The sequence below is a fragment of the Cololabis saira genome, chromosome 3 (assembly GCF_033807715.1).
Source record: "Cololabis saira isolate AMF1-May2022 chromosome 3, fColSai1.1, whole genome shotgun sequence".
In the NCBI taxonomy this organism is placed as follows: Eukaryota; Metazoa; Chordata; class Actinopteri; order Beloniformes; family Belonidae; genus Cololabis; species Cololabis saira.
In genome coordinates this window covers 34,477,304-34,503,462 of record NC_084589.1, presented here as the reverse complement: position 1 = coordinate 34,503,462, position 26,159 = coordinate 34,477,304, and the positions used below count along the sequence as shown (strand labels likewise).

Here is a 26,159-nt window from a genome sequence, read left to right as displayed (position 1 = left end):
GAATATTTCCAACCACAAAGTTACAGTCGTCTTGAGACAAGGAAGTAAACGCAGAGACTTTTCTCAGAAGTAGAGAAAAAAGCCAAAAGTGGAGGAAGTGAACTCCTCAGAGAAGCTCATTTACACTGAAACCTGTTAAAAGGAGAACATCAGAAATCTTCCATGGAGATGTTATGATGAACCAAGACTTCATTTTATAAGTTTGTTGTTGTTGCAGAGATCAGGTTTTAGTCTTGCAGCACCATGAACGCTCACACGGTCGGCCAGTTGGTTCTTCTTATGACCCTAATGAAAAGTAAGTTCATCTCTGCTATGAAATGATAAAAGTATTCTACTTTAACTTATTGCTTAACTTGAATTTTTTTCATCCCTACAGATTATTCTTGTGATGGATACAGCCTTTTCGTTTTAGAGGACAAACAGATAACGGCCATGGAGGGGTCTTGCGTTAAAATTAAATGCAAACCTGGGAGAAATATTTATAAATATCATGGTGATTACTTGCTGTGGCTGAAGGATGCTGTCCAGTCTAAGAGGCAAGTCCTAGCAGATACGATCATTTACAGCACAGATGAGTCAAAACATTCTGCCCATCCACTCCATCCACACCAAAACAGAGTACAATATATCGACTCTTCAACATCAAGGTATTATCAACCAGAAGAACTGTGCAACATTTTGATCTGTGGCCTGAAAAAAACTGACAGTGGAAACTATCAATTTGTATATTATGGAACATATCTTAGAAGTCTGACAAACCCTGGGACAAACCTAACAGTTGTGGGTAAGTACAAACATCAGAAACCTGAAAGATACATTCAGAAAACAAATGACAGACAATGGTTGGTAGATGCTGAAAGATGAACTGATGTGGAGGAAAAAAATAATCTGATTAGATAAAATTCAATAGTATGATTGCTGTTACAAAGAAATAGAGAAAGTTATATTTTCAAAATAGGTTAAAATAAAACAAGGATTAGGGAAATTAATTCATGTTGTAATGATAAAAGGATATCACATTAAATATGTTTTCAGGTTTACAAGATTTCAGCCACTGATTTTAGATGATATTGAACATTAATAAATAAAAAAAATTGTTTGGTGCCACACAACCTTTTTGTGATAGAATCTAAACTGACAACCATAACTGTAGCAATAAAATATGATCATTTAAAAAATCAGAAACGAAACAAAAGAATCAGAAAAAGGTTTATTGTCAAGTACATTACCGGACATACAAGTAATTTGTTTTGGCGTAGTTGGTGCAACAGATTTTTCTAAATAATAGATACATGGTAAATAAAATATACATGATAAATAATATATACATGGTAAAGTGATTCAGTGAGTTGAATGAGCGAGCGGTCCAACAATGTGCAGGTGATCACAATGCAAGCCCATGTCCTTGTTCTGCATTTGAGGCAGTTTAATGCACATTTTTATTAGATATGAAAAGTAAACAGAAACAAGGTTCTACATATTAGTTGGTGATACTCCAATGCAAAAACATGCTTTGGTTTCAATATGGAATCAAATTGGAAAATAATTTTATGAGTGAATTGGATTGTGTTTAATTTAACTGCATTTTCTTTTTTTCCCCTCTTTCTTATAACATGCATTGAGATTGCTTTCGTATGAGTTGAATCGCACTGAAAACAGCAAAGAGTTGTAGCGTTTCCAATAACGAGAACAACAAACAACAAACAAGATAATACACACACTCTATAAATATATATATATATATATATATATATATATATATATATATATATATATATGTATGTATGTATGTATGTATGTATGTATGTATGTATGTATGTATGTATGTATGTATGTATGTATGTATGTATGTATGTATGTATGTATGTATGTATGTATGTATGTATGTATGTATGTATGTATGTATGTATGTATGTATGTATGTGTATGTATAAACTTAGCACAAAAGTAAAGAAAATGTATGCTTGTAGAAAATATATTTGTCGTAATAATGCTTTTTGGCCTGTTTATTTCCCCTTTAAACTGTGCCACATTTATAAAGAAAATGCATTTGCTTCACATAGGCAGCCAATCAGCACATGCCTCATTATCATAGCCTCCCCACCACTCAGAATCCTGCATAGAGAATGAGGTTAGAGAATGGGAAGATAAAGACATGGCTCAGAGGCTGAATTTCTAAAACTATCAAAAGCTTGTTTTTAAGACATTCAAGGCCTGTTTAAAATAGGTATTAGATGCAATAATAGGTCCCCTTTAAATAGGAGCACTAGTTGATAAAATAGGGAAAAAATGTGGATAAAGAAAGCATGATTTCACTCATGTTACATTCTAGTATACCTAACCTGGTTTGAGTGAAAAATAAAAATATATCTTCAATCAAAGACAGTGCAAGGTGAGGCAAAGCAAGGCAAGGCAGGCAATTTTATTTTTCTAGCACAATTTAACAACAAAGGTATTCAAAGTGCTTTACAAAGACATGAAACATGAATAAAAAGCGTGATTTAAAATGTAAATCAAAGACAAAGAAAGTAAGAACAATAGATAGAAATCAGATAAAATCAGTAGTTGTAATAGTTCTGGGACTTAGAGATTTACTCAAATGCAGCTGAGAACAAGTATGTCTTCAACCTGGACTTAAATACACTCTTTCAGCTGATCTGAGGCTTTCTAGGAGTTTGTTCTAGACATGTGGAGCTAGAAGCTGAATGCAGCTTCTATGTTCCACATGTCTGGTTCTGAATCTGGGAACTGATAAAAAAAAAAACAAGGATCCAGATGACCTGAAGGGTCTGGAAGGTTCATACTGGGTCAGGAGGTCCCTGATGTATTTTGATCTTAAACCATCCAGAGCTTTATAGACCAGCATCAGAACTTTAAAGTCTATCCTCTGACGGACAAGCAGCCAGTGTAAAGACCTCAGAGCTGGACTGATGTGGTCCACTTTGTTGGTCTTAGTGAGGACTCGAGCAGCAGAGTTCTGAATGAAACTATTTTGATTAAATCTTGTTAGGGATAGATTTTGTTAGGGATAATCCATTCATCATCATTAGAATACTTAATAAATTCAGAAAATATATTTACAGCTTTTTATGACTTTTGAGAGCGAATAACTAATGACATCAACCGACATAATTTATAAGTGTATAAAAGAACAAAACTTACTTGTGCTGAGCTGTATAGCATGTGCAACAATATTAAAATAACTAATCTGCTGTATTTTTCTCATATTTTCAGAAAATCCTTGCCCAATAACCTTTAAGGGTCCACAAGCTGTGAAGGAGAATGAGATGGTAACGCTGACATGCGCCACGTTAAGTTCATGTCCTTCAAGCCCACAAATTGGCACCTCGATGCAACGACCTTCAATACAGATGTCAGAGTCTCTAAGGACAAACACTGGGTCACCTAAAAGCATCACACAGATATTTAATGTCAGCTGGAAGGATGACGGGATTGTGTTTTCCTGCCAAACAGCAGATAACAAGGACAAATATTTGATCAGGAATCTCAGCTTAACCGTAGAATGTAAGTACATAAATTATTACACAGTTATTGCTAACATGAACAATCTTTCATACTGATTCTTTCAATGGCCAGAACAGTTGAACCAACATTTAAAAACATAATTAAGATTTCCTTATCCTGCCACTTCTGATGTTGGAACATTTTTTGAATCTGGTTAGTTTAGAGGACTTCAGTCTTTATTGAGGCTAAAATAAATTCCAGGCTGATTTCTGCATGTTTCATTTACATGAACAAAAATCTGTGTTAAAAGACATTTCTCTTTATTTGTCTCACATTTGTTGAAACAGATAGGCCTAATCCTAAAGAAATGGTAACTCGGAAAAATCCTTAAAATGTAAGAAAAGGTGATTCCGTGACTCTCATTTGCTCTGCTGGGACAACAATTTGTCAAATAGTTGGTTCCAAAATGACCAAACAGTGATCTCAGGGGCCCAGCTGAAGCTCACATCAAAGGCTTCAGACAGTGGACAGTACTTCTTTAAGGCTGAGAATAAGATTGAGACTGTAAAACCTAATACTTGGTATCAAAACCAATCTTTCTTTTTGAAGTTCTTATATTATCCCATTTGAATTTAATCAAACACGTTATAGTCCCTGTGTGTAATCGGAAAAAGTGATGTATTTTCACATTGTGCTGGTTGGGAAGAGGTATCCGTTGAGGTCACTTCAGTTCACCCACTAAACATTTTTGTTTGTATTTATCAATTTTAGTTACATTTAAAGCTCCATTATATTAATAAAACATATGCAATATCATTGTTAAAAATTGCAATGACAGTTTGATTTGAAATGTATATACAAAGACTTCATTATACAATGTTAATTATTCTCAATGTTTGTTTTGCTTTGCAGTAAAAAATGTATATCTGCAGACAATTAATAGATAGATAAATACATAGGTGCCATTTGAAAAGGGGCTTGTGCCGAAAATAGCAATCAACATTTTGTCACATTTAGCTTCAAATAATCTTTTAAAAAGTGTCTATATATATATATATATATATATATATATATATATATATATATATATATATATATATATATATATATATATATATATATATATATATATATATATATATATATATATATACACACACACACACAAACACAGACATCTGTTGATGAATCTGTTTGTTCATACTGCTTTAGAATCAGAGCGTTGCAGCAAACGTGTCTCTTTCAAAGAATAGCGTACCAGAATATAAAGGAACGAAAAGAGAAGGAAAAACGTCAATAAATATTGGCAACCATTCATTCATTCATTCATTCATTATCTTACCCGCTTTATCCCTTGCGGGGTCACGGGGGTCTGCTGGAGCCTATCCCAGCTCATTTCAGGTGAGAGGCAGGGGTTACACCCTGGACAGGTCACCAGTCCATCGCAGGGCCACATATAGACACACAAACCATGCTCACAATCACACTCACGCTCACACCTACGGGCAATTTTAGAATCATCAATTAACCTAGCATGCATGTTTTTGGACTGTGGGAGGAAGCCGGAGTACCCGGAGAAAACCCACGCAAGCACGGGGAGAACATGCAAACTCCACACAGAAAGACCCCTGCCGGGCCTGGGAGTCAAACCGGGGACCTTCTTGCTGTGAGGCAACAGTGCTAACCACTAAGCCACCGTGCTGCCATATTGGCAACCATATGTTACTTTATTTCACAAAGTTAGAGCTATCTTATGATAACACAAAGTAAAACAAACTCATAATGTTTTGCTTTTTCTCTTTAACTATTTTTTTGGAAATTTAGATTCTCCCAAAAACCTGGCAATCAAACCTCAGTCCATTACTGTGAAAGAAAAAAAATCATTCTCACTGGACTGTGTTGCCCGGTTTAAGCCATCTATAACCTCATTCACCTGGATGAAGACGATTGATGGCAATGAATCCACCGTGGGCTTTCAGAGGACGTACTCGGTAAACTCAGCAAGTCCCTCTGACGCTGGACTGTACAGATGCGCAGCCAGAAATGAGATTGGAACTGGAACATCTCAGCAAGCAGAGGTTAAAGTCATGTGTGAGTCTAATAAAGCATTTGTTATAGTGCTGAACTGGTTTGAAACACAAAATGTTGATGTTTACACTGTAAATTCTGACAAGAAAGAAAATGTAAAGTACTAGTAACTCTTTGGTTCAGTGTTCTTCACATTTTCATTAGTAACAACAAATACACTAGCTACATCAAATTTCCATTATTCATGTATCTTCCTCAGATGCTCCAAAACACACAGCAATCATTAAAGGAGGAGAGCAACAACTGTCTGATGGGAGGCGCTCCGTGACCCTGACCTGCATCAGTCTCTGCTATCCTCCTGCCACATATGTCTGGTACAATAAGACGGATGGCAGAGAAATCTTAACATCTCAATCACAGGTCGTAACAGTGAACTCAGACCGAGCAGGAGAGTACTACTGTACTGCGAGGAATGACCTCGGCCAAAGATCATCTGAGCCGCTCAGGCTCTTTGAAGGTGAGGGGTTTGAAAGGCACGTGTGTCAGTGTGTCGTTTACTGGTTAAGAACACAAAACTTGTGTAGGGTTCAGTGGTATCAGCATCACCACAATGTTTTTCTTTCTTTCTTTTTTCTTTCAGAAATCACAGACAGAAACATCAGCAGCATGACGCTCTTCTTCTTGATTTTCAGCATTTTGCTCGTTGCACTTCTAATTTTCTTTCTTTTCAGGTAAAATAATAATAAATATGATGTTATAATGTCCCTATTTCAGGAGGAAAAAACACCAGGGCAATGATAGCGGTAAATTCAGAGATCTCAAAATTGATTTCAAAATTGATTATTTACTCACTCAAGAAAAAAAATCAGATTGTGAGGCTATGAGACATAATCACTGTTCTACTTTATTGTTTGATTTATCAAAGTGTCAAAACTCTTCGTTCTGGTTCAAAAGTAAATTTTTTCTCATCAGCATCCAGACTTTGAGGAGACTTGTCGAAAAACTGTTTTCTGTCTTGGTCGTTTTTAGTTCATAAAAGCAGACACAAAGTCTCTCTAAAGACATATACATTTATAATTAATATAGTTAATTAAATATGGAGTAAATACCACCAGAAAAATCAGCAAGGACCAAAATAATTTTAAAACTAAACACCCAAAATGTTTCATTTCTTCCTTCTAACCCCCACAATGTCTGCAGAGCACATGAATGCATACTTCTGAAGCCAGGAAAAACAAGTGTCCATGTGTTGTTAACCTGTAGCTAAAAAACACCCCATAATCTAGGAGCGGGTGAAGCAGAAATCTTTCAACATTTTTAGTAATACAAAGCTTCATATACTATAATAAAAGACCAAATGAGCAGGAATAAGCTCAGCTTTAAGCATGTAAAAACCATTTCTACCTAAACAAAAGACCATTCCAACATTGAGGGACCACATGAACGGATGGATCGTAAATAAACGGGAACCAGAACGAGCCAGAAGCTGCCGGATGCTTCAAACAGCAACCTGTAATAGGCCGAAAGCTAGAAACTGAACCAGTAGAAGCATCACCAGTCTGTGAGAAAATTTGTTTTAGGAGACTCATCATCCAGACGATAGTTTTTTTTTCATATTAATGTCAGAGTATAGTTAATTTGGGAAAATAAAATGATTTTAACCAATAACACTTTTTCTCGGAATCTCCAAAATGAGAATTTCTACAGTCGAACTAGATTTATAAAGCAAGTCAGAGTTTTTACTTTTTATAAAGTCTTTTTTTAAAGGAGCAAACCAGTTATACATATGTAATGTATGCACCTAATCTGCTCCTGTCATTTTGTTTTCAGGCGATGGAGGAAAAAGTCAGTCCAACGAGGATCCATGCACACAGGGCCCTGTTGGAGTTTTCTGGTGGTGCCTCATGTGCAAGTGTTTTTATATTTATTTTAAAGAAAAATTTGACAAAAAACACATTTGTCTTTCTGTGTATCTTCCGATTCAGTCAGGTGAGTCAGGGGAGTTTGGTTTATCGGAGAGTCGTCAGAGCAGAGGGGAATTCTTATCAGGACAACCAAACCGCTGGAAGGCCCAGCGACCCCAGCATCGTCCGGACACCACCACGTAAGACAGCAGGCACACACACACATACATACATGTTGGACTGAGAGCCGGATCACGCAGCTTATTCTTTAGACAAAGAAAACATCTAAAATCATTCACATGAATGGGAGAACAGCAGTTTGACCATAAATTTCTTGCACAGGGTCACTGACTTTCCCTTTTCTTTCTTCCATTCTTATCATCCTGTTACAGGTCTGCATCCACCATGAGCACCGTTTACTATCTCCCCAGAAATCAGGTGAGCCAAACAACAAGCTGGACACGGCTGAAAAAATAAAAAAATTGGGTCTAAAGGTAACACAATCACTCTTCATGACAATATTCTCTAAAAAAAGACGTTCCAGCCCCGTGGTCAGAGTTAGGCAAAGGCCTGGAGATGGAGGCATCTTCATGAGACACATGTTATTTTAAAAACAAATATGTGGATTTGAAAAAGGTGTAAGGAAACATGTGTTTGCAGTCTATTGTTTAATTTCACCTGGTTAAATTATACTTTGGAGCTCATTGAGTTTTAATTTGATGTTTAATACTCATTTGCAATGTTACACTTCCATCGTGCAAAAATATGTGTTCTCTCTGGACTCTGATATGTTTGAAACTCTGAAACTGTCAAAATTGATGTTACTTTTGTTTTGTTATTGTAGACGGAAAAGGAAATGCAGGTGAATTATGAGAATGTCAGCATTGTATATGCAGCCAAACCTCCTAATCTTCCAAATCCATGTGACTCGGACTCGGACACCAGCGAAGACACCAGCTCCTCCGAGGATGACTATTGTCAGGTCTGAATCAAGATGTGCACGTCCTGTCTGAATCTCTAAAATATAATCAGAATTAATGACTGTTTCATGCAGAAAAGACTGTTGTGGTATTTGTGCTTTAATATCCTAAACTCAGTTAAATTAGCTCAGTTTTAAAAGAAACAAATTCTGAAACAGCTCAAAAGTTAACAAAACGTCTTGAGGTTATCTCTACCCAGGTGGACTTTACGTTTTGGGGTTATTTGTAAACAAATCATATAAAATGTAAAGTTTAAAGTTCTCCAATTATGTATTTTGGGTTCAGGAATTTTCCTTGGATGAATGATTGAAGCTCACTGAGTTTTAAGCTGGTCCCTGTTAAGACATGCGCAATAGATTTCATTTATCTGCATTCAGGCCTTTCTGCACATTTCAAAATAAAACAGGAAGTCAAACACAACTAAAACAGGAAACCCATGAAAGCCCCCAAGAAAACTAAAAACCAACAGAAACCCTAAACTAGGACAGTCGTGAGTTGGAATGATGAAATAAAAACAGGTTTCTGAAGCTGAGATGAATCAATGCTAAAAACTTCATTTGAAAATTAGTGTTTTTTTGTTTGTTTTTTTCTTTGAGATACATTGAACTCAGTTTCGGATTTTTCATGGCTACAAATTTATTCAAATTTGTCTGGATTACAGGGATGAACATATTCAAAATTTAAGCATTAACAGTTTAAAGCATAAACATAATCAACACAAACTACAACCATACTTTTTTAACATCTCTAGAGGACTCTGTTGCCTAAAAACCTTGTCTGTAGACTCTAATTATACTTTCATGTGTGTTTTTACTGCTCCAGCTGTTGCCTGTGTGCTGTACACGTGTCTTTCTTTCTGTCCGCACTGGAATCATTCAGCTTTTTCCCTCCTGGAATAAATTATCAACCCACACCCTTCATTTCATTTTCAAGAATGAATGAAGTGACTCAACCGTCTGTTCACTGACGTCTTGTGTGTTGTGTATTTTCAGGCCCCCCCTCCTCAAGTCCTGCAAAGACAGCAGCATGGAGGCACAGAGAACGAGTCTCTCAACTATGTTTTTCTGGACTTTGGAAATGAACTGAAGTGAGAATTTATGTTGTGCGTTTATGGTTTAAGAATAGAAATAAATATGTACGTCATGTAAATAACATATTTTCTGATGATGTATTGCTCCAGGAAAGCAAAGGAGGGAGTGGTGTACTCTAAAGTGTCCAAGCCAAAACCAGTGAAAGAGGTCAGGAAAATCTAAACCCCCAGTTTTATATGGCATCATGTCTGTTAAAATGTGTGTTCTTCTCTATGATTTCTTTTACGAATGAAAGTCCGACTCTCAGATTATGTTTCCTTTCTTCTCTGTAGAGAGTAAAAGGGAGGCAGGCGGACTACGAGAACGCCAGTGTTGCTCAAGCAGCCAAAAGTCCAAAGCCCTCAAATCCATGCGACTCTGACTCAGACACCAGTGAAGATGAGGTGGAGGTCAGCTACACCCAGGTGGACCTGAAGCCAGAGTCTGGACACCGGAGAGCCAGCAGGGACTCCAGCAGCTCTGAGGACGAGCTGCAGTACTCTCAGGTCAAAACCTGAGTCCATGTCCTATTTCAACCGTTAAAGTACTGTACAGTATGTTCATAAATAATCACTGTGTCCAGTACAGAACATATGAGTTTCACTGGTTCGTTTTATTTTTTTCCATACCTAAAATCCATTTTTTTACGCATTTCTTTTCTTAATTTTACCTTAATGTAATTCCACTCAGAATATACTGCACATATACGGTACAGTGTATGTCCGCTTTAAGGGAGCACATTCACTTAAAATTTCTTTAAAAGCAATATTTGTTGAAGTTAAGAGGCATCGTCTAGTATTTGTGGTCTCTCGTCCTTATTACCCCCAACGATCACATAAAGTACCTCTGGACTCTGGTCTGGGGGCACAACTGCATGTCGTCCCACATCTGCATTGCTGAAACTCGCTCACGGAGACGACTAACTTAAAGTATACAAGAGAGGGATGGATCTAGCAAGAGGCCCAACAAAAGTAAATATGTGACAGCTTATGAAAGCAAATATAATTTACATCTGCAGAGTGACTCAGGGAACTAGAATTTGCAAATTTGTGCTACTTTAAAAAGGACTTAAGAATGTAAATAAGGTTATTAAACATTTATATTGCTGATATTAAGCAAAAATCTATTGTGCAAAAATTTGTTAAATTGATTTTTTCGACTATATATTCTTGAAAGAATGTAATATACTGCCCGCACATTGCTTCATATTATTCAACAGTTTATCTTTAGCAAATGTTTAATAGCAGAATTCAAGTGAAAAAAGAAGAGAAAAAATAAAGTGTACAAAAATATATTCTTTATCAAATGTCTTTACTACATTCATTCACTCCAAAAGCAATAAAGAAATAAAGAGGGAGAGGAAAGTCAGCATTTAAATAATAAATAGTGTTTATTAAACAAAGTTATAGTTCTTTGTTTTGTGTTGTATATTGTAATACAGCTCTTGTATTTCTGTAAAAACTACGCCCCCTAGTGGGTGAACTGTGGATAATAACGGCAGCAGCGCCCTGAAATAAAGCTCGTGTTTCTGTTCAGTCAGTCGTTGTGCTTCTTGAAGCAACACAAACATGACACCGTTTATTTTAATGCTCTAAAACTATTTCAGCTTCACCTTAAAACCTGATATTTCTGCTTCCTTGAAAAGCTGCTCTGCATCAACATTTTTCCACAACACACTTTGTATAGAGTATGTTGACTGTATGATAGCTGAAGAAGTATATGATGCTGCCACCCCCTCCTCCTCTTCATCTGAAGATAGTGATGTAGAAACAGCAATGGCAGGTCAAGGACAGCCCCAGCATCTCTACAGATGGCTTCCAGCTACCATGCAGCGCTTACACTTATTATGGAATATTAGACAAATGAACACTGATGAAATGTTCACTTACAGTCTGAGTCTGTTGCCACAATCTCTCGCCAACTTTGGTGGCTCTCTGGTAAAAACCACATCTTAGAGGGGGACATTACATTAGTCAAACTGCAACAGTGAGCAACATTCAAGACGGGCTGGTTTGGATTCGTGATGTTATGGCTCTGGTGCAACAGCCGAAGCCACAGCCAACATCAGCTAAGACACACAAATCAACGGAGGTTTGTTTTGCATGTGCTGATTGAAGCCGGGGTGCAGAACATGGTTGCCAAACAAATAAAATACATGGAGATGACCAAAAGACACCAAAACAGTGGAGAAAATTCTGAGCATATGGTCAAAACACAGAAATCCTCCTGGAATATTTCTTCTCCCGTACATGCCAGTTTTGGTGAAGGTAGTCTGCATACCCTCTCTGGATGTGACACTGATTTCTTTATGTGGGGTTGGCAAAACAAAGGTGAATAAAACATTAGTCTCAAAAACAGAATATATTACTCTGTTTAGAAACTAGGAACCACTTTCCCTTCATCACCAGAACTATTCAAGGCCGTGGAAATAACTTAGAAAAGATCTGTTGATCAGAAGTACTGCCAGGATGTAAATCTTGCAAGCCCTAAAGTGTTTAAATTAGGGAAGTGTTGAGAGACAGACCTGCCTCCAAATAAAGCCTTCTATCAACACATCAAGCAGGCGAACTACCAGGCCTCCGTGCACAGAAGGAGCCTTGACGGTGTGCCTGACATTCCTCCTCCAATAAAACATGGATGTGGGCTGGATGATCCTGCCATCATCTCGAGAGGCAATGCTGGAGCTTTTACATGGCTTCTGCAGGAAAACCAACTGTGTGAAGGTGTAAATGCACATGCAAAATACACAAATATCTGTGCACACGTGTACAAACTGTGACAATGAGTTACTTACAAATGACTAGAAGCAGCTTCCTTTTCATCACTCAAGATGAAGAATCGAATGAGCAACTAAGAAAAATAACTTGGCCTTTTCAACTTCACACTTGCAGGAAGCTAGCGCTTCCCCAGTGAGCTTCATTTCATGAGAGCCGACGCAACGTTTAGAGAAAACATCATCGCACGTCGGAGCTAATGTACAAAATGAAGAATTTGCAAACATTTTCCAGAGACTGTAATTAATACTTTCCCACTGGGAATGAGGTGTTTCCCCTGACTAAAGAGCTGTGATCAATGTCGGTACGTGATTGGGTAGTTGTGAAAATCTGAGTGTGCGACTGGTTTGCTTTTTATCGTATAGGCCACGACCTTTGCCTGCAAATTTAACAAAGTTCAATTCATGAATTTGGAAAAATGTGCAAGAACTTTGAGTGGCAACAAACAGAATCTCTTCAAGAATAAAATAATCTTCACACCTTCAGAAATCCTTGCTCTTGGATCTTTATTTTTAGATGCTAAAGCAGACACGTGGCCTAAGCCGCGTGTCTGCCACCTAGATAACGGCCTCTATCACTCACGTTGAGATCTCTCCAGACTCGATATCAGTAGCTTCATTCATAATGCTGAAGACTCGATAGTTGATCTTTCGTCCTGATGTTTTATCTGCTTAATCTCTCTTGAATCAAATAAGGAATGGAAGTAATTTGTCCAGTTCAATTCTTCTCAGTTAATTACCCAAAATGCTCTGAGCCCTTGCAAACGGAGGAATGTAACTCATAAATGGCAAATGTTGTATTTTTGTGACAGCTCATAAACTAAAAGTTTGCACATGTTGAGGTACAGAACCATATTGTCAAAGAGGCCGATGGATAGAAAGACTTGACCTTAGTTTCATAAAAACGACTGGAAATGGCGGCACCTCGACACGCTCGGTGAGAAGCGGCTGCTTCATTCTTGTGCTCCAAGCCTTAAAGAGGTTTTTGATGAAATGGCTGCTACTCTGGCAGAGGGGAAATTAAATTAGTTTCTCTTTTAATGATGTTTCCTGTTTACACTTTGACTGTTCGACATTACATTCATGTTTGAAATCTGCCGTTTATGAAGGCATGAGGCACCTTTGATTGATGGAGAGTTAAGATATATTTAGCTGTATATATGACGTGCTCAAAGTGGAGGAGTTCAAGTATCTCGGCGTCTTGTTTTCTAGTGAGGGGAGAATGGAGCGGGAGATTGATGGGCGGATCGCTGCAGGCGTCTGCAGTGATGTGGGCGCTGCATTGATCTGTTGTGGTGAAGAAGTTCTGAGTTCTCGATTGACCAGTCAGTCTACGTTCCCCACCTTCACCTATGGTCACGAGTTGTAGGTGGAGTGAGGTCACAGAGGCCACGGCCCAAATGAGCTCTCTGCATTGACTGTAATAAGTGAGTCCTTTGAGGTGAGAACAAGCCCGTATTTACAGTTTTGCATTTTAAAAAAAAATTTTTTTAATAAAATAAATTTTAAAAAACAAAACAGTTTTGTGAATTTAACGTAAAATTTCATCTAAAGCACTGCCGTGCAACAATCTCTGTATTCATAAAAAGCATAAAAAACTGATAGAATGGAAATTTTAAATTTAAAAAATAAAAAACATGAAAATGAAACAGTTTTGCTAATTTAACATAAAATGTCATCTAAAGCACTGCCGTGCAAAAATCTCTGTATTCATAAAAAGCTGACTTTTCATTTCTGAAGAAATATTTTGATAGAATGGAAAGTTTCTAAATGAGTTTTTGTCTGGATTCATTTATGTTTTAACTACAAAAGTAAAGTGAAAAATTAAAAGAAAAAAAAAACATAATTTAAGAGCAGTTGGAGAACTTGTTGAGGTACAGAACCATATTGTAAAAGAGGCCGATGGATAGAAAGACTTGACCTTAGTTTCTTAAAAATTACTGGAAATGGCGGCACCTCGACACGCCCGGTGAGAAGCGGCTTCTTCATTCTTGTGCTCCAAGCCATAGAGAGGTTTTTGATGAAATGGCTGCTACTCTGGCAGAGGGGAAATTAAATTATTTTCTCTTTTAATGATGTTTCCTGTTTACACTTTGACTGTTCGACATTACATTCATGTTTGAAATCTGCCGTTTATGAAGGCATGAGGCACCTTTGATTGATGGAGAGTTAAGATATATGTAGCTGTATATATGACGTGCTCAAAGTGGAGGAGCTCAAGTATCTCAGCGTCTTGTTTTCTAGTGAGGGGAGAATGGAGCGGGAGATTGATGGGCGGATCGCTGATCTGTTGTGGTGAAGAAGTTCTGAGTTCTCGATTGACCAGTCAGTCTACGTTCCCCACCTTACCCTACGGTCACGAGTTGTAGGTGGAGTGAGGTCACAGAGGCCACGGCCCAAATGAGCTCTCTGCATTGACTGTAATAAGTGAGTCCTTTGAGGTGAAAACAAGCCTGTATTTACAGTTTTGCATTTTTTTTTAATAATTTTTTTTTTTAAACAAAACAGTTTTGTGAATTTAACATAAAATGTCATCTAAAGCGAGATGAGTGATGAGTGATGAGAGTCATCTAAAGCACTGCCGTGCAACAATCTCTCTATTCATAAAAAGCTGAGCTTTCATTTCTGAAGAAATATTTTGATAGGATGGAAAGTTTCTAAATGAGTTTTTGTCTGGATTCTTTTATATTTTAACTACAAAAAGTAAAGTGAAAAATTCAAAGAAAAAAAAACTGAATGATATGCAATTTATACCATGAAATCTTGATTCACACTGCAAACAAATCCTTTCTAAAAGCTGAAATGTTACTTTTCAACACCACAATAAATGACGTAGTTACTTTGCTCCACTGCAGACTAAATATACATATTGTTGTGTATTAGAGGTTTACTTTGAATGAATGGCTGAACAAAATAAACAAATATGACATCAAATCAGCTTCTTTTGAGGCTTAAATAAAGCATTTCCATTTGTTCTCTGCTTTATCTGGACTGAATAATTAACAGTGTAAAGCCAAGAGGTTGCTGGTTTAAATATCTTCTATCAAGGTGCATTTCCTAAAATTAAAATGACAAATTGGTATAGCTGTGAAAGAAAAGGTGATTTATTGATTAGTAGTTGATTAGCCTCTGAATATTTCCAACCACAAAGTTACAGTCGTCTTGAGACGAGGAAGTAAACGCACTTTTCTCACAACTAGAAAAAAGAAAAAGCCAACAAGAGGAAGAACTGAACTCCCCTGAGCAGCTCATTGAAGCTACCAGTTAAAACGACTTCAGCATCACAAATCTTTTATGGAGACTTTATGATGAACCCATAGTTCATGTTCTGGGTTTGTTGTGGTTGCAGAGGTCAGGTTTTAGTCCTGCGGGACAATGAACGCTCACACGGTCGGCTGGTTGGTTCTTCTAACGACCCTAATGAAATGTAAGTTTGTCTTTGCTCTGAAATGAAAAAAGTATTCTACTTAAATATATGTCTTAACTTGTCCTTTTTATTTGAATTTCCATCTCTACAGATTTGTCCTGTTATGAATACTACCCGTTCATTTTAGAGGATAAACAGATAACGGCTGTGGAGGGGTCTTGTGTTGAAATTAAATGTGAACCCGGTAGAGCTGTTGATAAGCGTCATGGGGATTACTGGTTTTGGATGAAGGATGCTACCTGGACTGAGGAGCAAGACTTCACAGCTACGATCATTTACAGCACAGATGAGTCCAAACGTCCCGTAGATCCACTCTTCAAAAACAGAGTGCGGCATATCGGCCTTTCATCACCATATTGGTCTCATCGCTCGTCCAAGTCAGAAGAATTCTGCAACATTTTGATCTGTGACCTGAAGAAAACTGACAGTGGAAAATATTCATTCAGATTTCATGGAATAAATAAACAATGGGTGACAAATCCTGAGACCAAGCTGACGGTTGTGGGTGAGTACGAACATCATCACTCTGAAAGATTAAAAGACAAAAACACAAAGCAGTCAGTGCACACTGAAAGATGAACGGATGTGCAGAAAAAAATAACCTGATGCATTAAAATCCGATAACATGATTACTGTTACCAACAAACTGAGTGTCATAAGAGTCACCAGAACTATCGTCAAACATTTGAAGGTAAACGTTGACTCGATACCTGATCTCAACTCTTGACTTTTATCTGACTTTTGTGGTATTTTTGTGACACTTCATAAACGGAAAGTTGACACCTGGATCTACCTGTAAAAACCTTGAATGTACTTCAGAGTAATGCTGTAACATAGACAGATGGACAGAAAGACTTGACCTCAGTTTTATCATTAAATGCTGGAAACGGTTATGCGAGTAGATGCAGCATTGAAGGCGTTTCTTTGAGGAAAAGGCCGCTGACGCCGAGGAGATAACGGCTGCTAGTCTGGCGGAGCGGAAAATAAATCCGTTGTATATCGCTTTGTATGTTTCCTGTTTACACTTTGATTCAACATTACTTTCATGGTTGAAGAAATGACATTTGACTTAAGCTGTTCAACTGAAGCTGCTGATATGCAGTCAATTAAAAATAGGAGTTTTACTCATTTAAAAATGTATTTGTGACAGAACTGACAGTTATAATTATAGAAAACAAGGTTAATAGGTTACTTAAAAACAATTAGAAGTGAAACAGTAAATCACTAAGAAAACAATAACAAAATGTTACATTATTAATGAATATGTTATCCTCTAACACAAATAGTGAAGTCTTAGTTTTTAATTAAATTAAAATATTATTGAAGTGAATTGAACTTTATTTAATTGGACTGTATTACCTTTATTCTATTTATTTCATATAACATTCCTTGAGATGACTTTTGTTATGAATCGAACTAAAAGTAGCAAAGTACTCGGCATTAACTTGTAATCACAACAAATGAGCACACTGGGCAACAGTAACTTTCTGCATAACCCGATTAGAGCCCGTAAATGGAGAAATCCAGTTTGGAGAGGCAAACAATTTACTTTATTTTCACATAAAACAGGAGGGTGGATTTACACTTAATAAGGTTAAAAGCGGCCCAGATAGACCACGACCGCGGGGCCACTTTTAAAAACACTCCATCACAGGCGTAACTGTGAAATTAAACTAAAAGTGGAAAGACGCCACGCCACTGAAGTATGCTGAAGCAAGGTTATAGTTGTCACACAGATAAAACAACATTGTCTCCTGCTTTCCCTTTTTTTTTGCAGCAAATGCAGTCATGGATGAGATGCCTTTGATATAGTAGCAGATTATTTCAGCGACACCTAAAACCCTGATGCATTTGTTTTGTGCAGCCTGCTGCCGTAATTGGGCTGCAAGATTTTCATTATTGTAGATAGCAATTAACATTTCTGCAGTACCTTTACCATTAAACACCCACACCTGTACGCTGTATTTTATTTTACATACATATTGCCAGCATGATGTTGATGAAGTCCAAACTGGACAAAATAGGACAAAATGATCCTTTGGCGCTGTTGAAGGAAATCATCTGATTTTCTGAGGTGGATGATCAGCTTCCTCCAACAACCTTTTAGGCTCTAAACTGAGGTGCTCTGCTGCTGATGTGAAGATTAGAAGCAGTTCAGACAGAATGTGGTACATGTTTGACGCTCAGAGAGCAGAGCAGGTGATCAATGTGAACAATCACTGTAAGTTGTTGACTAAAAAGCTTTCCAGGAAGTGGTTGGCAGATATTAACGTAAAAACTGAGAGCATCAAACAAGCTTCATCTTTCTTCTCTCAGTGAAGAGCTCTAACTGCATGTTTTGGTGATGAGGAGAAGACAAGCTGCAGCCAAAAAGACGAACAAAGAAAGAAGCTAGGATGCATGCATGTTCCTTGTGCTGTGGTCAGGTCACACTGCGTAGAAAGGACTGAGTTCCTGACCAATGTGCTGACTTTGTCATATTTTCAGAAAATCCTTGCCCGATCACATTTAAAGGTCCACAAGTCGTGAAGGAGAATGAGATGGTAACGCTGACATGCTCCACGCTAAGTTCATGTCCTTCATACCCACAAATTGACCCCTTTTGCACGATGGCCCGTAACACAACTCTCATGGTCTCTCAACACCGAGTCGCCTAAAAGCATCACAAGGAGTTTCCGTGCCAGCTGGAAGGATGACGGGATTGGGTTTTCCTGCCAGCCAGCAGATAAAAAGAACAAATACTTGATCAGGAATATCAACCTGGCTGTCGAATGTAAGTCTAGAAATTTGTTTCATGTCAGTTGTGTTTGTTGAGTTGTCATAGTTACTATTAAAATGAACAATCGGATGCTGAGTTATCGATCGGAACAGTTGATACACAACACAGAATTATAAATTAATATTCATGAACAGATTTAAAACTGAAGTCTCAGGATCGCCTTATAAACTGTTCTTATTCCTGCTGTTTCTACTGAGTTTACTGGGAACAAAACCTTTCTGCATGTTTACTTTGTGGTGTGTTGAGCAATTTCTCCTCATTTGTCTTGCATTTGGTGAAACAGATGCTCCTAAAGAAACGGAGGCTAGGATAAGCTCTGACCATGTGAGGAAAGGACACTTTGTGACTCTCACCTGCTCTGCCAAAGGACGACCATCCGTCAGCTTTAGTTGGTTCAAAAATGACCAAAAGCTGCTCTCAGGGGCTGAGTTGAAGTTCACATCAATCAAGGCTTCGGACAGCGGATCGTACTTCTGTCAAGCTGAAAATAAAATTGGGACTGGAAAATCTAACACACTATATATTGATTTGTCATGTGAGTATGTTCTGTTTCACTTAAAGGAGCATGAGGCAGGATTGAGGCAGGATTTATGAAAAAAATGTGTATACGTTTTAAGTTTTCTAGTAATAATGTCAGATGAAGCGTTCCAAACCAAAAAGAATGAGAATATCTCTCCGTTGCCTTGAAGAGGCTGTGTGCTGCAAAATGTGCTGCAATTCAGGGGGCCCAATTTCCCGCGCTGTTCTGCGGATGTGACGTCAAATGACGTTGCATGCGCGTTCACCCTGTTCTCCCGTGCCGGCTTCGCTGTTGGCTGCAGTACCCCCGACGGCCGTCGTGGCGAAGGGTGGCGCTAGAGAGTCTCATTTCTTAAAAGGAGCCTCATGCTCCTTTAAATAAAAACATTTGATTCCTCACTCGAGTTTAATTTTAGAACAAATGTTTTATCTTAAGAAATATGATTGTGCGGTTTTGAGTGAAATGCAGATTTCCTGATTATAGACTTGTAACACCGCTCAGAAAAGTGGATCATCCTAATGATCGATCTCACCCCGGCTGTCTCTCCACAGCTCCTCCTACAAATGTCCAACTGTCCCTGCCTGCTAAGGTCAGAGAAGGTCAATCAGTCACAGTCACCTGCACCGCTGAAAGTTTCCCACCATCAAGTTTTACAGTGAAAAAGTCTTCAGCATCAAATCCAGAGTCTGTGTTTCCACATGTTTACGGCCAAAACACTTCAAGCCACACATTCACTGCAGCTCCGGCCCACGCAGGCTCTTACGTCTGCACGGCCGCCAACAGTAAAGGGACAGCGAGGAGCGAAGAGAAGAATCTAGAGGTTCAATGTGAGTGATCAAGAAATTATGTTCATTTATTTTTTTTGATTAAAGAATTACATTAAAAACAAAACTTTTGATAGCATGTTCTGATTTGATCCAATTTGAAAGAAAAAAATGAGTTCATAAGAGCCTTTAGTGTTTTTAATATCACGATAAGCAGAGTTTGGACCTGGAGACGTAGTGTGATGGTAGAGCTGGGGGAGCAGGAGTTTCTCACCGAAATATTAATAACACTTTTGTTTTGCAATGTAATGATAAACATAGTCTTAATAAGTTTTAGTGTACTTCGGTTTTGCAGTGAAAGTTAATTTCTCACAGTAAACAACCCCTGTAGGGAAAATAAATAAGTAAGTAAAGCTCACCCCCCAACAAGCACAGTAAGAATAATGTTTACATGTTCATTTCTTGGTCCTGTATATCCTTTATCACATATACATTCACTACATAATGTTCTCCTGCTTCCCTGATTCCTTCATCCTGCTCAGATGCTCCAAAACACACAGCAATCATCAAAGGAGGAGAACAACAACTGTCTGATGGGCGACGATCTGTGACACTGACCTGCATCAGTCCCTGCTATCCTCCTGCCACATATGTGTGGTACAAAAAGATTGATGATGGAGAAGTCTTTACGTCTCAATCACAGATCAAAACAGTGAACTCAGACCAAGCAGGAGAGTACTACTGTACTGCGAGAAATGACCTCGGCCAAGGATCATCTGAACCGATCAGGCTGTTTGAAGGTGAGTGAATTTCAAAAGTACTGGTGTGTCCGAGTGCTGTGTAGGAGTTTAAAACACAAAACTTATTAGGGGGTTTGTTAGACAGCACTCATAAGAATGATTTCCCTTCCCTTCTGATTTCTGTTTTTCTTTTATGAATCACAGACAGACATTTGAATCTCATGACGACTGTGAAGCCGTTCTTCATGGTTTGCTGTGTTTTGGTCTTCATACTTCTACTTTTCTTTTTGATCAGGTAAAGTATGATGCCATAAAAGGGTTATTTTAGCAAATAAGGTAAAGGCTATAAGATCATCTACAAGCAGTTTGATGTTTCTGTGACTTCAGTTGCAAATTTTATCCAGAGGTCTAGGGTCCATATGTCTACATGACTCCACGCTCGCCCATTTTGCTGTGGATGGTTGGCTGGGAGGCTGGGAGCTTGAGGGTTCTGCAAAGTACTTTTAGTGTTACTAGGAATGTGCTTTTCTGGGCCATGATCTTTGACGTTGTTCCTGGGATCTGCTGGAGCCATTCTCCCAGCTTGTAGCGTGCTACAACCCCCACTGGCACCACTGCGCTCTTCAGCTTCCACATCTTCTCCATCTCTTCCTTTTAACCCTTGGTATCTCTCCAGTTTCTTGTGTTCCTTCTTCTGGATATTGCCGTCACTTGGGATTGCCACATCAATCACCACTGCTCTGTCCTGGAGTTTGCACTATTCCTGTTACGCAGTTGTGTCCCATATATTCTTTACATCCCAGCATCTTGCATCCCACTTTCTGGGACATCTTTGCACAGTCTTCAGCTGAGGTTTTATCTGGTGTGGTAGACCCGACCCTCAAGGCCTGTTCTTATACTGCTATGATTAATGCATCCGTGCTGTCCTTCAGTCCAGCTACTAGCAGGATTTCTCGATGTCGGCCACTTCTTCAATCTGCCGATGGTGTTACGGCCGGCAGAGAACCCAAATGCAGCACACAGAGTCAGTGGTAGTTTGTCTGGTTCACTTTATTTCCCACAACAGGGGCGAAGAGCAGGCAGGAATGCAGGACAAGGATCAGGCAGTAATCAGTGAGAGGAGAGGGGAGCTTTTAAGCTGGCTTTATTGCCGATGAGCTGCAGCTGGGCGAGCCGGCGAGTGGAGCGACCGACGAGGTGGGAGCGGCTGGAAGATGACACTGAAGGCAGGTCTGTGCGGAGGGCTGACCATTGCATTGGCTTTTCTCCTCCTGCACGTCTTCTTTCTCCTCACTGGATTTCTGATGTCTGAGACATTCACTTAGCAGCTTATCCTTAGGGGCAATCTTCCGCATGTAATCTTGGATCAATGTTGTTTTATCCTGGATGGTTGCTTTGACACTTACCAATCCCTAAGCATCCCTCCTTCTGTTTCATGTAGAGTCTAATGGTGTTGAACTTGGAGTGGAATTCTCTGTGTATCATGAGGAGATATCAGTGGCTTCCATCTCCTCCAGTGGCCAGTACTTACTGGTGGGGTAGCTACTTACTGGTATATACTGTCCACACACTATATCTATAATGAAGCATGGAGGAGATTCAGTTATGTTTTGGGGGTGCTTTGCAGCATCAGGCACATGAAATCTCAAGAAGACTATCAAGGCATTTTGGAGTGATATATGCTTCCTATGTCCCAGTCCTATGTGAAAGCTTGGTCCCAGTTGCAGGTCATGAGTCATCTCAAAAAATCAATAACGGCTGGAAAAGTAATGGGCAAAAATCAGAAATAACTGGAGGGACATTTGACAACTAATTGGGCTGTCAAACCCCAATAGAGGAGCGCTACATGTACTGCTGCTACAGAAAAATCTGTAGCATCCTGGAGGGCAGATCACACCCGGCACATCACCTTTTCTAGCTGTTATCCTCAGGGACACGGTTAAATGTATGTCTTTAAAATAAAAATTGTTATTTAAGGACAAAAAATCATTTTATATATTAAATCAATCCACATAATGAGCGTTCATCCCTTTTTTGTCAGGCGGTGGAGGAATAAATCAGTCCGACGAGGATCCACACACACCCCTTGGGGTTTTATGGTAATGGCTCATATGTGCAAGTAATTTTATGTCTGAATGGAACAAGTTTAGACAAAACACAGACAAATCTTTGTGCGTGTCTGTGTCCACTTTTATTCAGGGTTGGTGGAAAGGAGTCAGAAGGGAGAATGTGATTAGTGAGGGTGATTTGGCCGACAGTTCCAGGAGCAGGGATGAGCTTGTGTCCAGACCGCCAAACCTCTTGAAGACTCGACGACCCCAACCTCGTCCAGATGCCACGTAAGAAAGTAGCCACACACGCTGTCCCCACGCAAAACAAGATACGCTGTGTTGGACCGAGAGACGAATGCTGCAGCTCACATCTTAGACAAACGCTTCTAAAATGGTTTACATATGACTGGAACAACAGCAGTTTGCACACCCTTTTATTGCACAAGGTCACTCACTCTTTTCCTTCCCTCATTCTTATCATGTTACAGGTCTGCATCCACCCTGAGCACCGCTTTCTATCTGCCCAACAGAAATCAGGTGAGTCAATCAACAAGGGGCAAGCTGCTCAGTACTGAATAAATACAATGTTGACCTAAAAAAAATCTAATTCCATATTGAACTAGAATTACCATGATCGAACACAGTATGGTAATCTTCCTGATGACCAGTATCGCTATGAAAGAAGTCTGAAGCCCATTTTGAAACTTTTTTGGAAACTGAGATAGAATCACGTTAATGAGAAACATGTTGGCTGTGAGATGCTGCTGAGGTAGTTGGGTTTGGTCTTACTTTTAAATAACACATATTTTTTATAATTCTTAAGGTATTGTGTGTTCAGGAATCTTACCTGGCTGAAATATAATTTGATATAGCTTTGAAATTTAAGTTGATGGCTAATACTCATTTTCAATGTTACATGTCCTGTGTGCAAAAGTATGTGTTCTCTTTGCAGGCGGACTACGAGAACGTCAGTGTGCATGCAGCCAAAACTGTAAACCCTCCAAATCCACGCAACTCAGACTCAGACACCAGCGAAGACTCCAGCTCGTCCGAGGAGGACTACTGTCAGGTCAAAGTCCGAAATTAAGATGTGCACGTCCTGTTTGAATCCCTAAAATATGATCTTTCCCTTTTCAAAAGCTGAAATGGGTTGTTGTTGGTAAAAAATTCTTTAAAAGAAAAAAAGGTGCAATTTTAGAATTAGAATAGAGAAAAATATTTGTCAATTCTTTAATTCAGAACTTTGAGTTCAGCAATTTTCCCTGGATGAATGACTGGAGATCATTTAGATTTAGGGTGGTGTATAACTGATTGATTCCTTGATTCATCCCCATGATCAAGGTGGTGATCATGCATGGTATCTTTATTCTGTTTTCTGTATTTATGCAAATCTGCAAATTCTAAATAAAACAAAGAAACAAAATTAAAAAAGAGAGACCCATGAAAAAAAACAAAAAAAAAAAACAAAAAAAAAACAGAACCCCTAAACTATGACAGTCATCGCTGGGTTTAACATTCAGCATGAAATAAAATAAAGCAGGTTTCTGGAGCTGTGACATGAGAATGATGCTACGAACTTAATTTTAAAATGAGCCTCTCCTTCTTTTTTCTTAGAGGTACAAAACCTTTCCCATGTTTATTAATGATGTTCATGATTATGTGTTATATGTATATTATATACATCATATATATATATATATATATATATATATATATATATATATATATATATATATATATATATATATATATATACATGTATATAAAGTCTTGTGTATTTTCAGGCCCCCCCTCCTCAAGTCCTGCAAAGACAGCAGCATGGAGGCACAGAGAACGAGTCTCTCAACTATGTTTTTCTGGACTTTGGAAATGAACTGAAGTGAGCATTTACATTGTGCATTTATGGTTTAAGAATAGAAATAAATATGACATATTTTCTGATGATGTATTGCTCCAGGGAGGAAGTCGTGTACTCTAAAGTGTCGAAGCCCAAACCAGTTAAAGAGGTCAGGAACATCTAAACCCCCCGTTTTATATGGCATGTCTGTTAAAATGTGTGTTCTTCTCTATGATTTCTGTTATGTATGAAAGTCAGACTCTCAGATTATGTTTCCTTTCTTCTCTGTAGAGAGTAAAAGGAAGGCAGGCGGACTACGAGAACGCCAGTGTTGCTCGAGCAGCCAAAAGTCCAAAGCCCTCAAATCTATGCGACTCTGACTCAGACACCAGTGAAGATGAGGTGGTGGTCAGCTACACCCAGGTGGACCTGAAGCCAGAGTCTGGACACCGGAGAGCCAGCAGGGACTCCAGCAGCTCCGAGGACGAGCTGCAGTACTCTCAGGTCAAAACCTGAGTTCGGATGTGGATGTCCTATCTGAACTGCCAGAATACCGTATGTTCATAGATATTCATGTTTATTACAAAAAGTAGTATTTTCGACTTCTATTGCATTTCTTTAAATGCATTTCTTCTTTAATGTGTGGCATAACAAACACAGAAAATGAGTGAAGGAAATAACTAAGTTTTTTCTTAAACTAGAGCAAGTTAGCTGGTTAGAGGAAAAGTTGTGTAATTCTACTCAGAGACAGGTTTGTGATGTCACAGAGTTCTGAAAATCTGAACGGCTCATTTAATGACAAAACTGAGACTCAGTCATCTTAAAACCATTTTCAGGGTTTTGTAATGGTGACTTTTCCTATATTGGAAAAGTCACCATTAGTATTGTAATACGCAGTAAAGTATATGTTCTCTCTAAAGCAGCACAAAAGACTTTGGTTCACATTAAAATGTTTGGTTCAGTTTCATTCAAAGCTATATTTACTTATATTTGTAAAGCACCATCAGTCCCCTTGATGCTGCAATCTTGAATCCCTTGGCAAAAATCAGACAAAGTACTCCTGGACTCGAGTCCCGGCGAGACTGCTGCAGAAGACTGAATGAAGTGATCAAGTTATCCAAGACAGGATGTGTTATGGAGGAGAGCGTTGCCGAGCAAGATGCCGAAAGTACATTTTTAGACGATGTGAAGTTCTTTCACGTCAATTTGTGCTGTTTTAAAAAAAAGATTGAAAATGTGAAATAGAGGATATTTAATATTAAGATTGCTGCTAAAGTGTTAAAGCTGTGCCACCATTCCTCAAATCAGACTTTTTTAAACTGCACAGTATAGAGACAATGTAATATGCTTCACACACATGGCTCCGGATCATTTGATGGTTTATCTTTAGTACATGTTTGATTTATAGCAGGGTTAAAGTGCACAAAAATATGGTTAACGTTCTGAATAAAAGTCATCAAATGTCACTCTGCTTATTTCATTCAATGTCAAAACTTTTAATAGAAAGGGGCAAAGGTGAGCATAATCATATTGAATATCAACTAGCATTACCTAGCATAGCACATTCTTTTCACCGCTGTTGGAGTCATAACGGTATGGATTGGGAGGATTTAGAGGTTTGGATGCATGTGCAGCACTGGCTTGGCTTCCTTGTAGTCCTTCTGCCTTTCTTGCTCCTTCTGAAGGAAAGCAAGGACAGAAAAAAAACATTTCTCTTAGCAATTCTTTAATATTGCCCTTGTAGTTTCTCTTGTAGAAATGACATAATACACTTGGAAAAAATGGCTAAAGATGCTCTTCTGACAAGCTAAAACTTTGTTT

General features: G+C 38.5%; 1 protein-coding gene and 1 long non-coding RNA gene across 2 annotated transcripts; both read left to right on the top strand.

The window, feature by feature from the left end:
* The first annotated feature begins 165 nt into the window (after positions 1-165).
* Positions 166-24,854, top strand: LOC133440635 (uncharacterized). Its single transcript, XM_061717958.1, has 24 exons — positions 166-295; positions 377-784; positions 3,235-3,525; positions 5,290-5,556; positions 5,753-6,010; positions 7,324-7,373; positions 7,479-7,597; positions 7,790-7,835; positions 8,242-8,379; positions 9,370-9,464; positions 9,558-9,615; positions 9,741-9,953; positions 17,790-17,868; positions 18,710-18,961; positions 19,498-19,773; positions 20,253-20,510; positions 22,492-22,549; positions 22,650-22,679; positions 22,721-22,789; positions 22,990-23,038; positions 23,454-23,570; positions 24,286-24,380; positions 24,459-24,507; positions 24,630-24,854. The coding sequence occupies exons 1-24, from the start codon at positions 244-246 to the stop codon at positions 24,852-24,854; spliced, it is 3,552 nt and encodes a 1,183-aa protein (XP_061573942.1). The 5' UTR covers positions 166-243.
* Positions 16,045-18,830, top strand: LOC133437943 (uncharacterized). The gene is made up of 3 exons (XR_009781144.1): positions 16,045-16,152; positions 18,135-18,420; positions 18,710-18,830. It is a non-coding gene; the product is annotated as an uncharacterized LOC133437943 (long non-coding RNA).
* Positions 24,855-26,159: the final 1,305 nt, after the last annotated feature.

Coding starts and splice junctions, on each gene's coding strand:
- LOC133440635 (XM_061717958.1), top strand. CDS start 244: ATGAACGCTCACACGGTCGGCCAGTTGGTTCTTCTTATGACCCTAATG. Junction 9,954..17,789: donor ACGAGCTGCAGTACTCTCAG/GTCAAAACCTGA, acceptor GCTGATGTGAAG/ATTAGAAGCAGTTCAGACAG. Junction 20,511..22,491: donor ACCGATCAGGCTGTTTGAAG/GTGAGTGAATTT, acceptor CTTTTTTGTCAG/GCGGTGGAGGAATAAATCAG.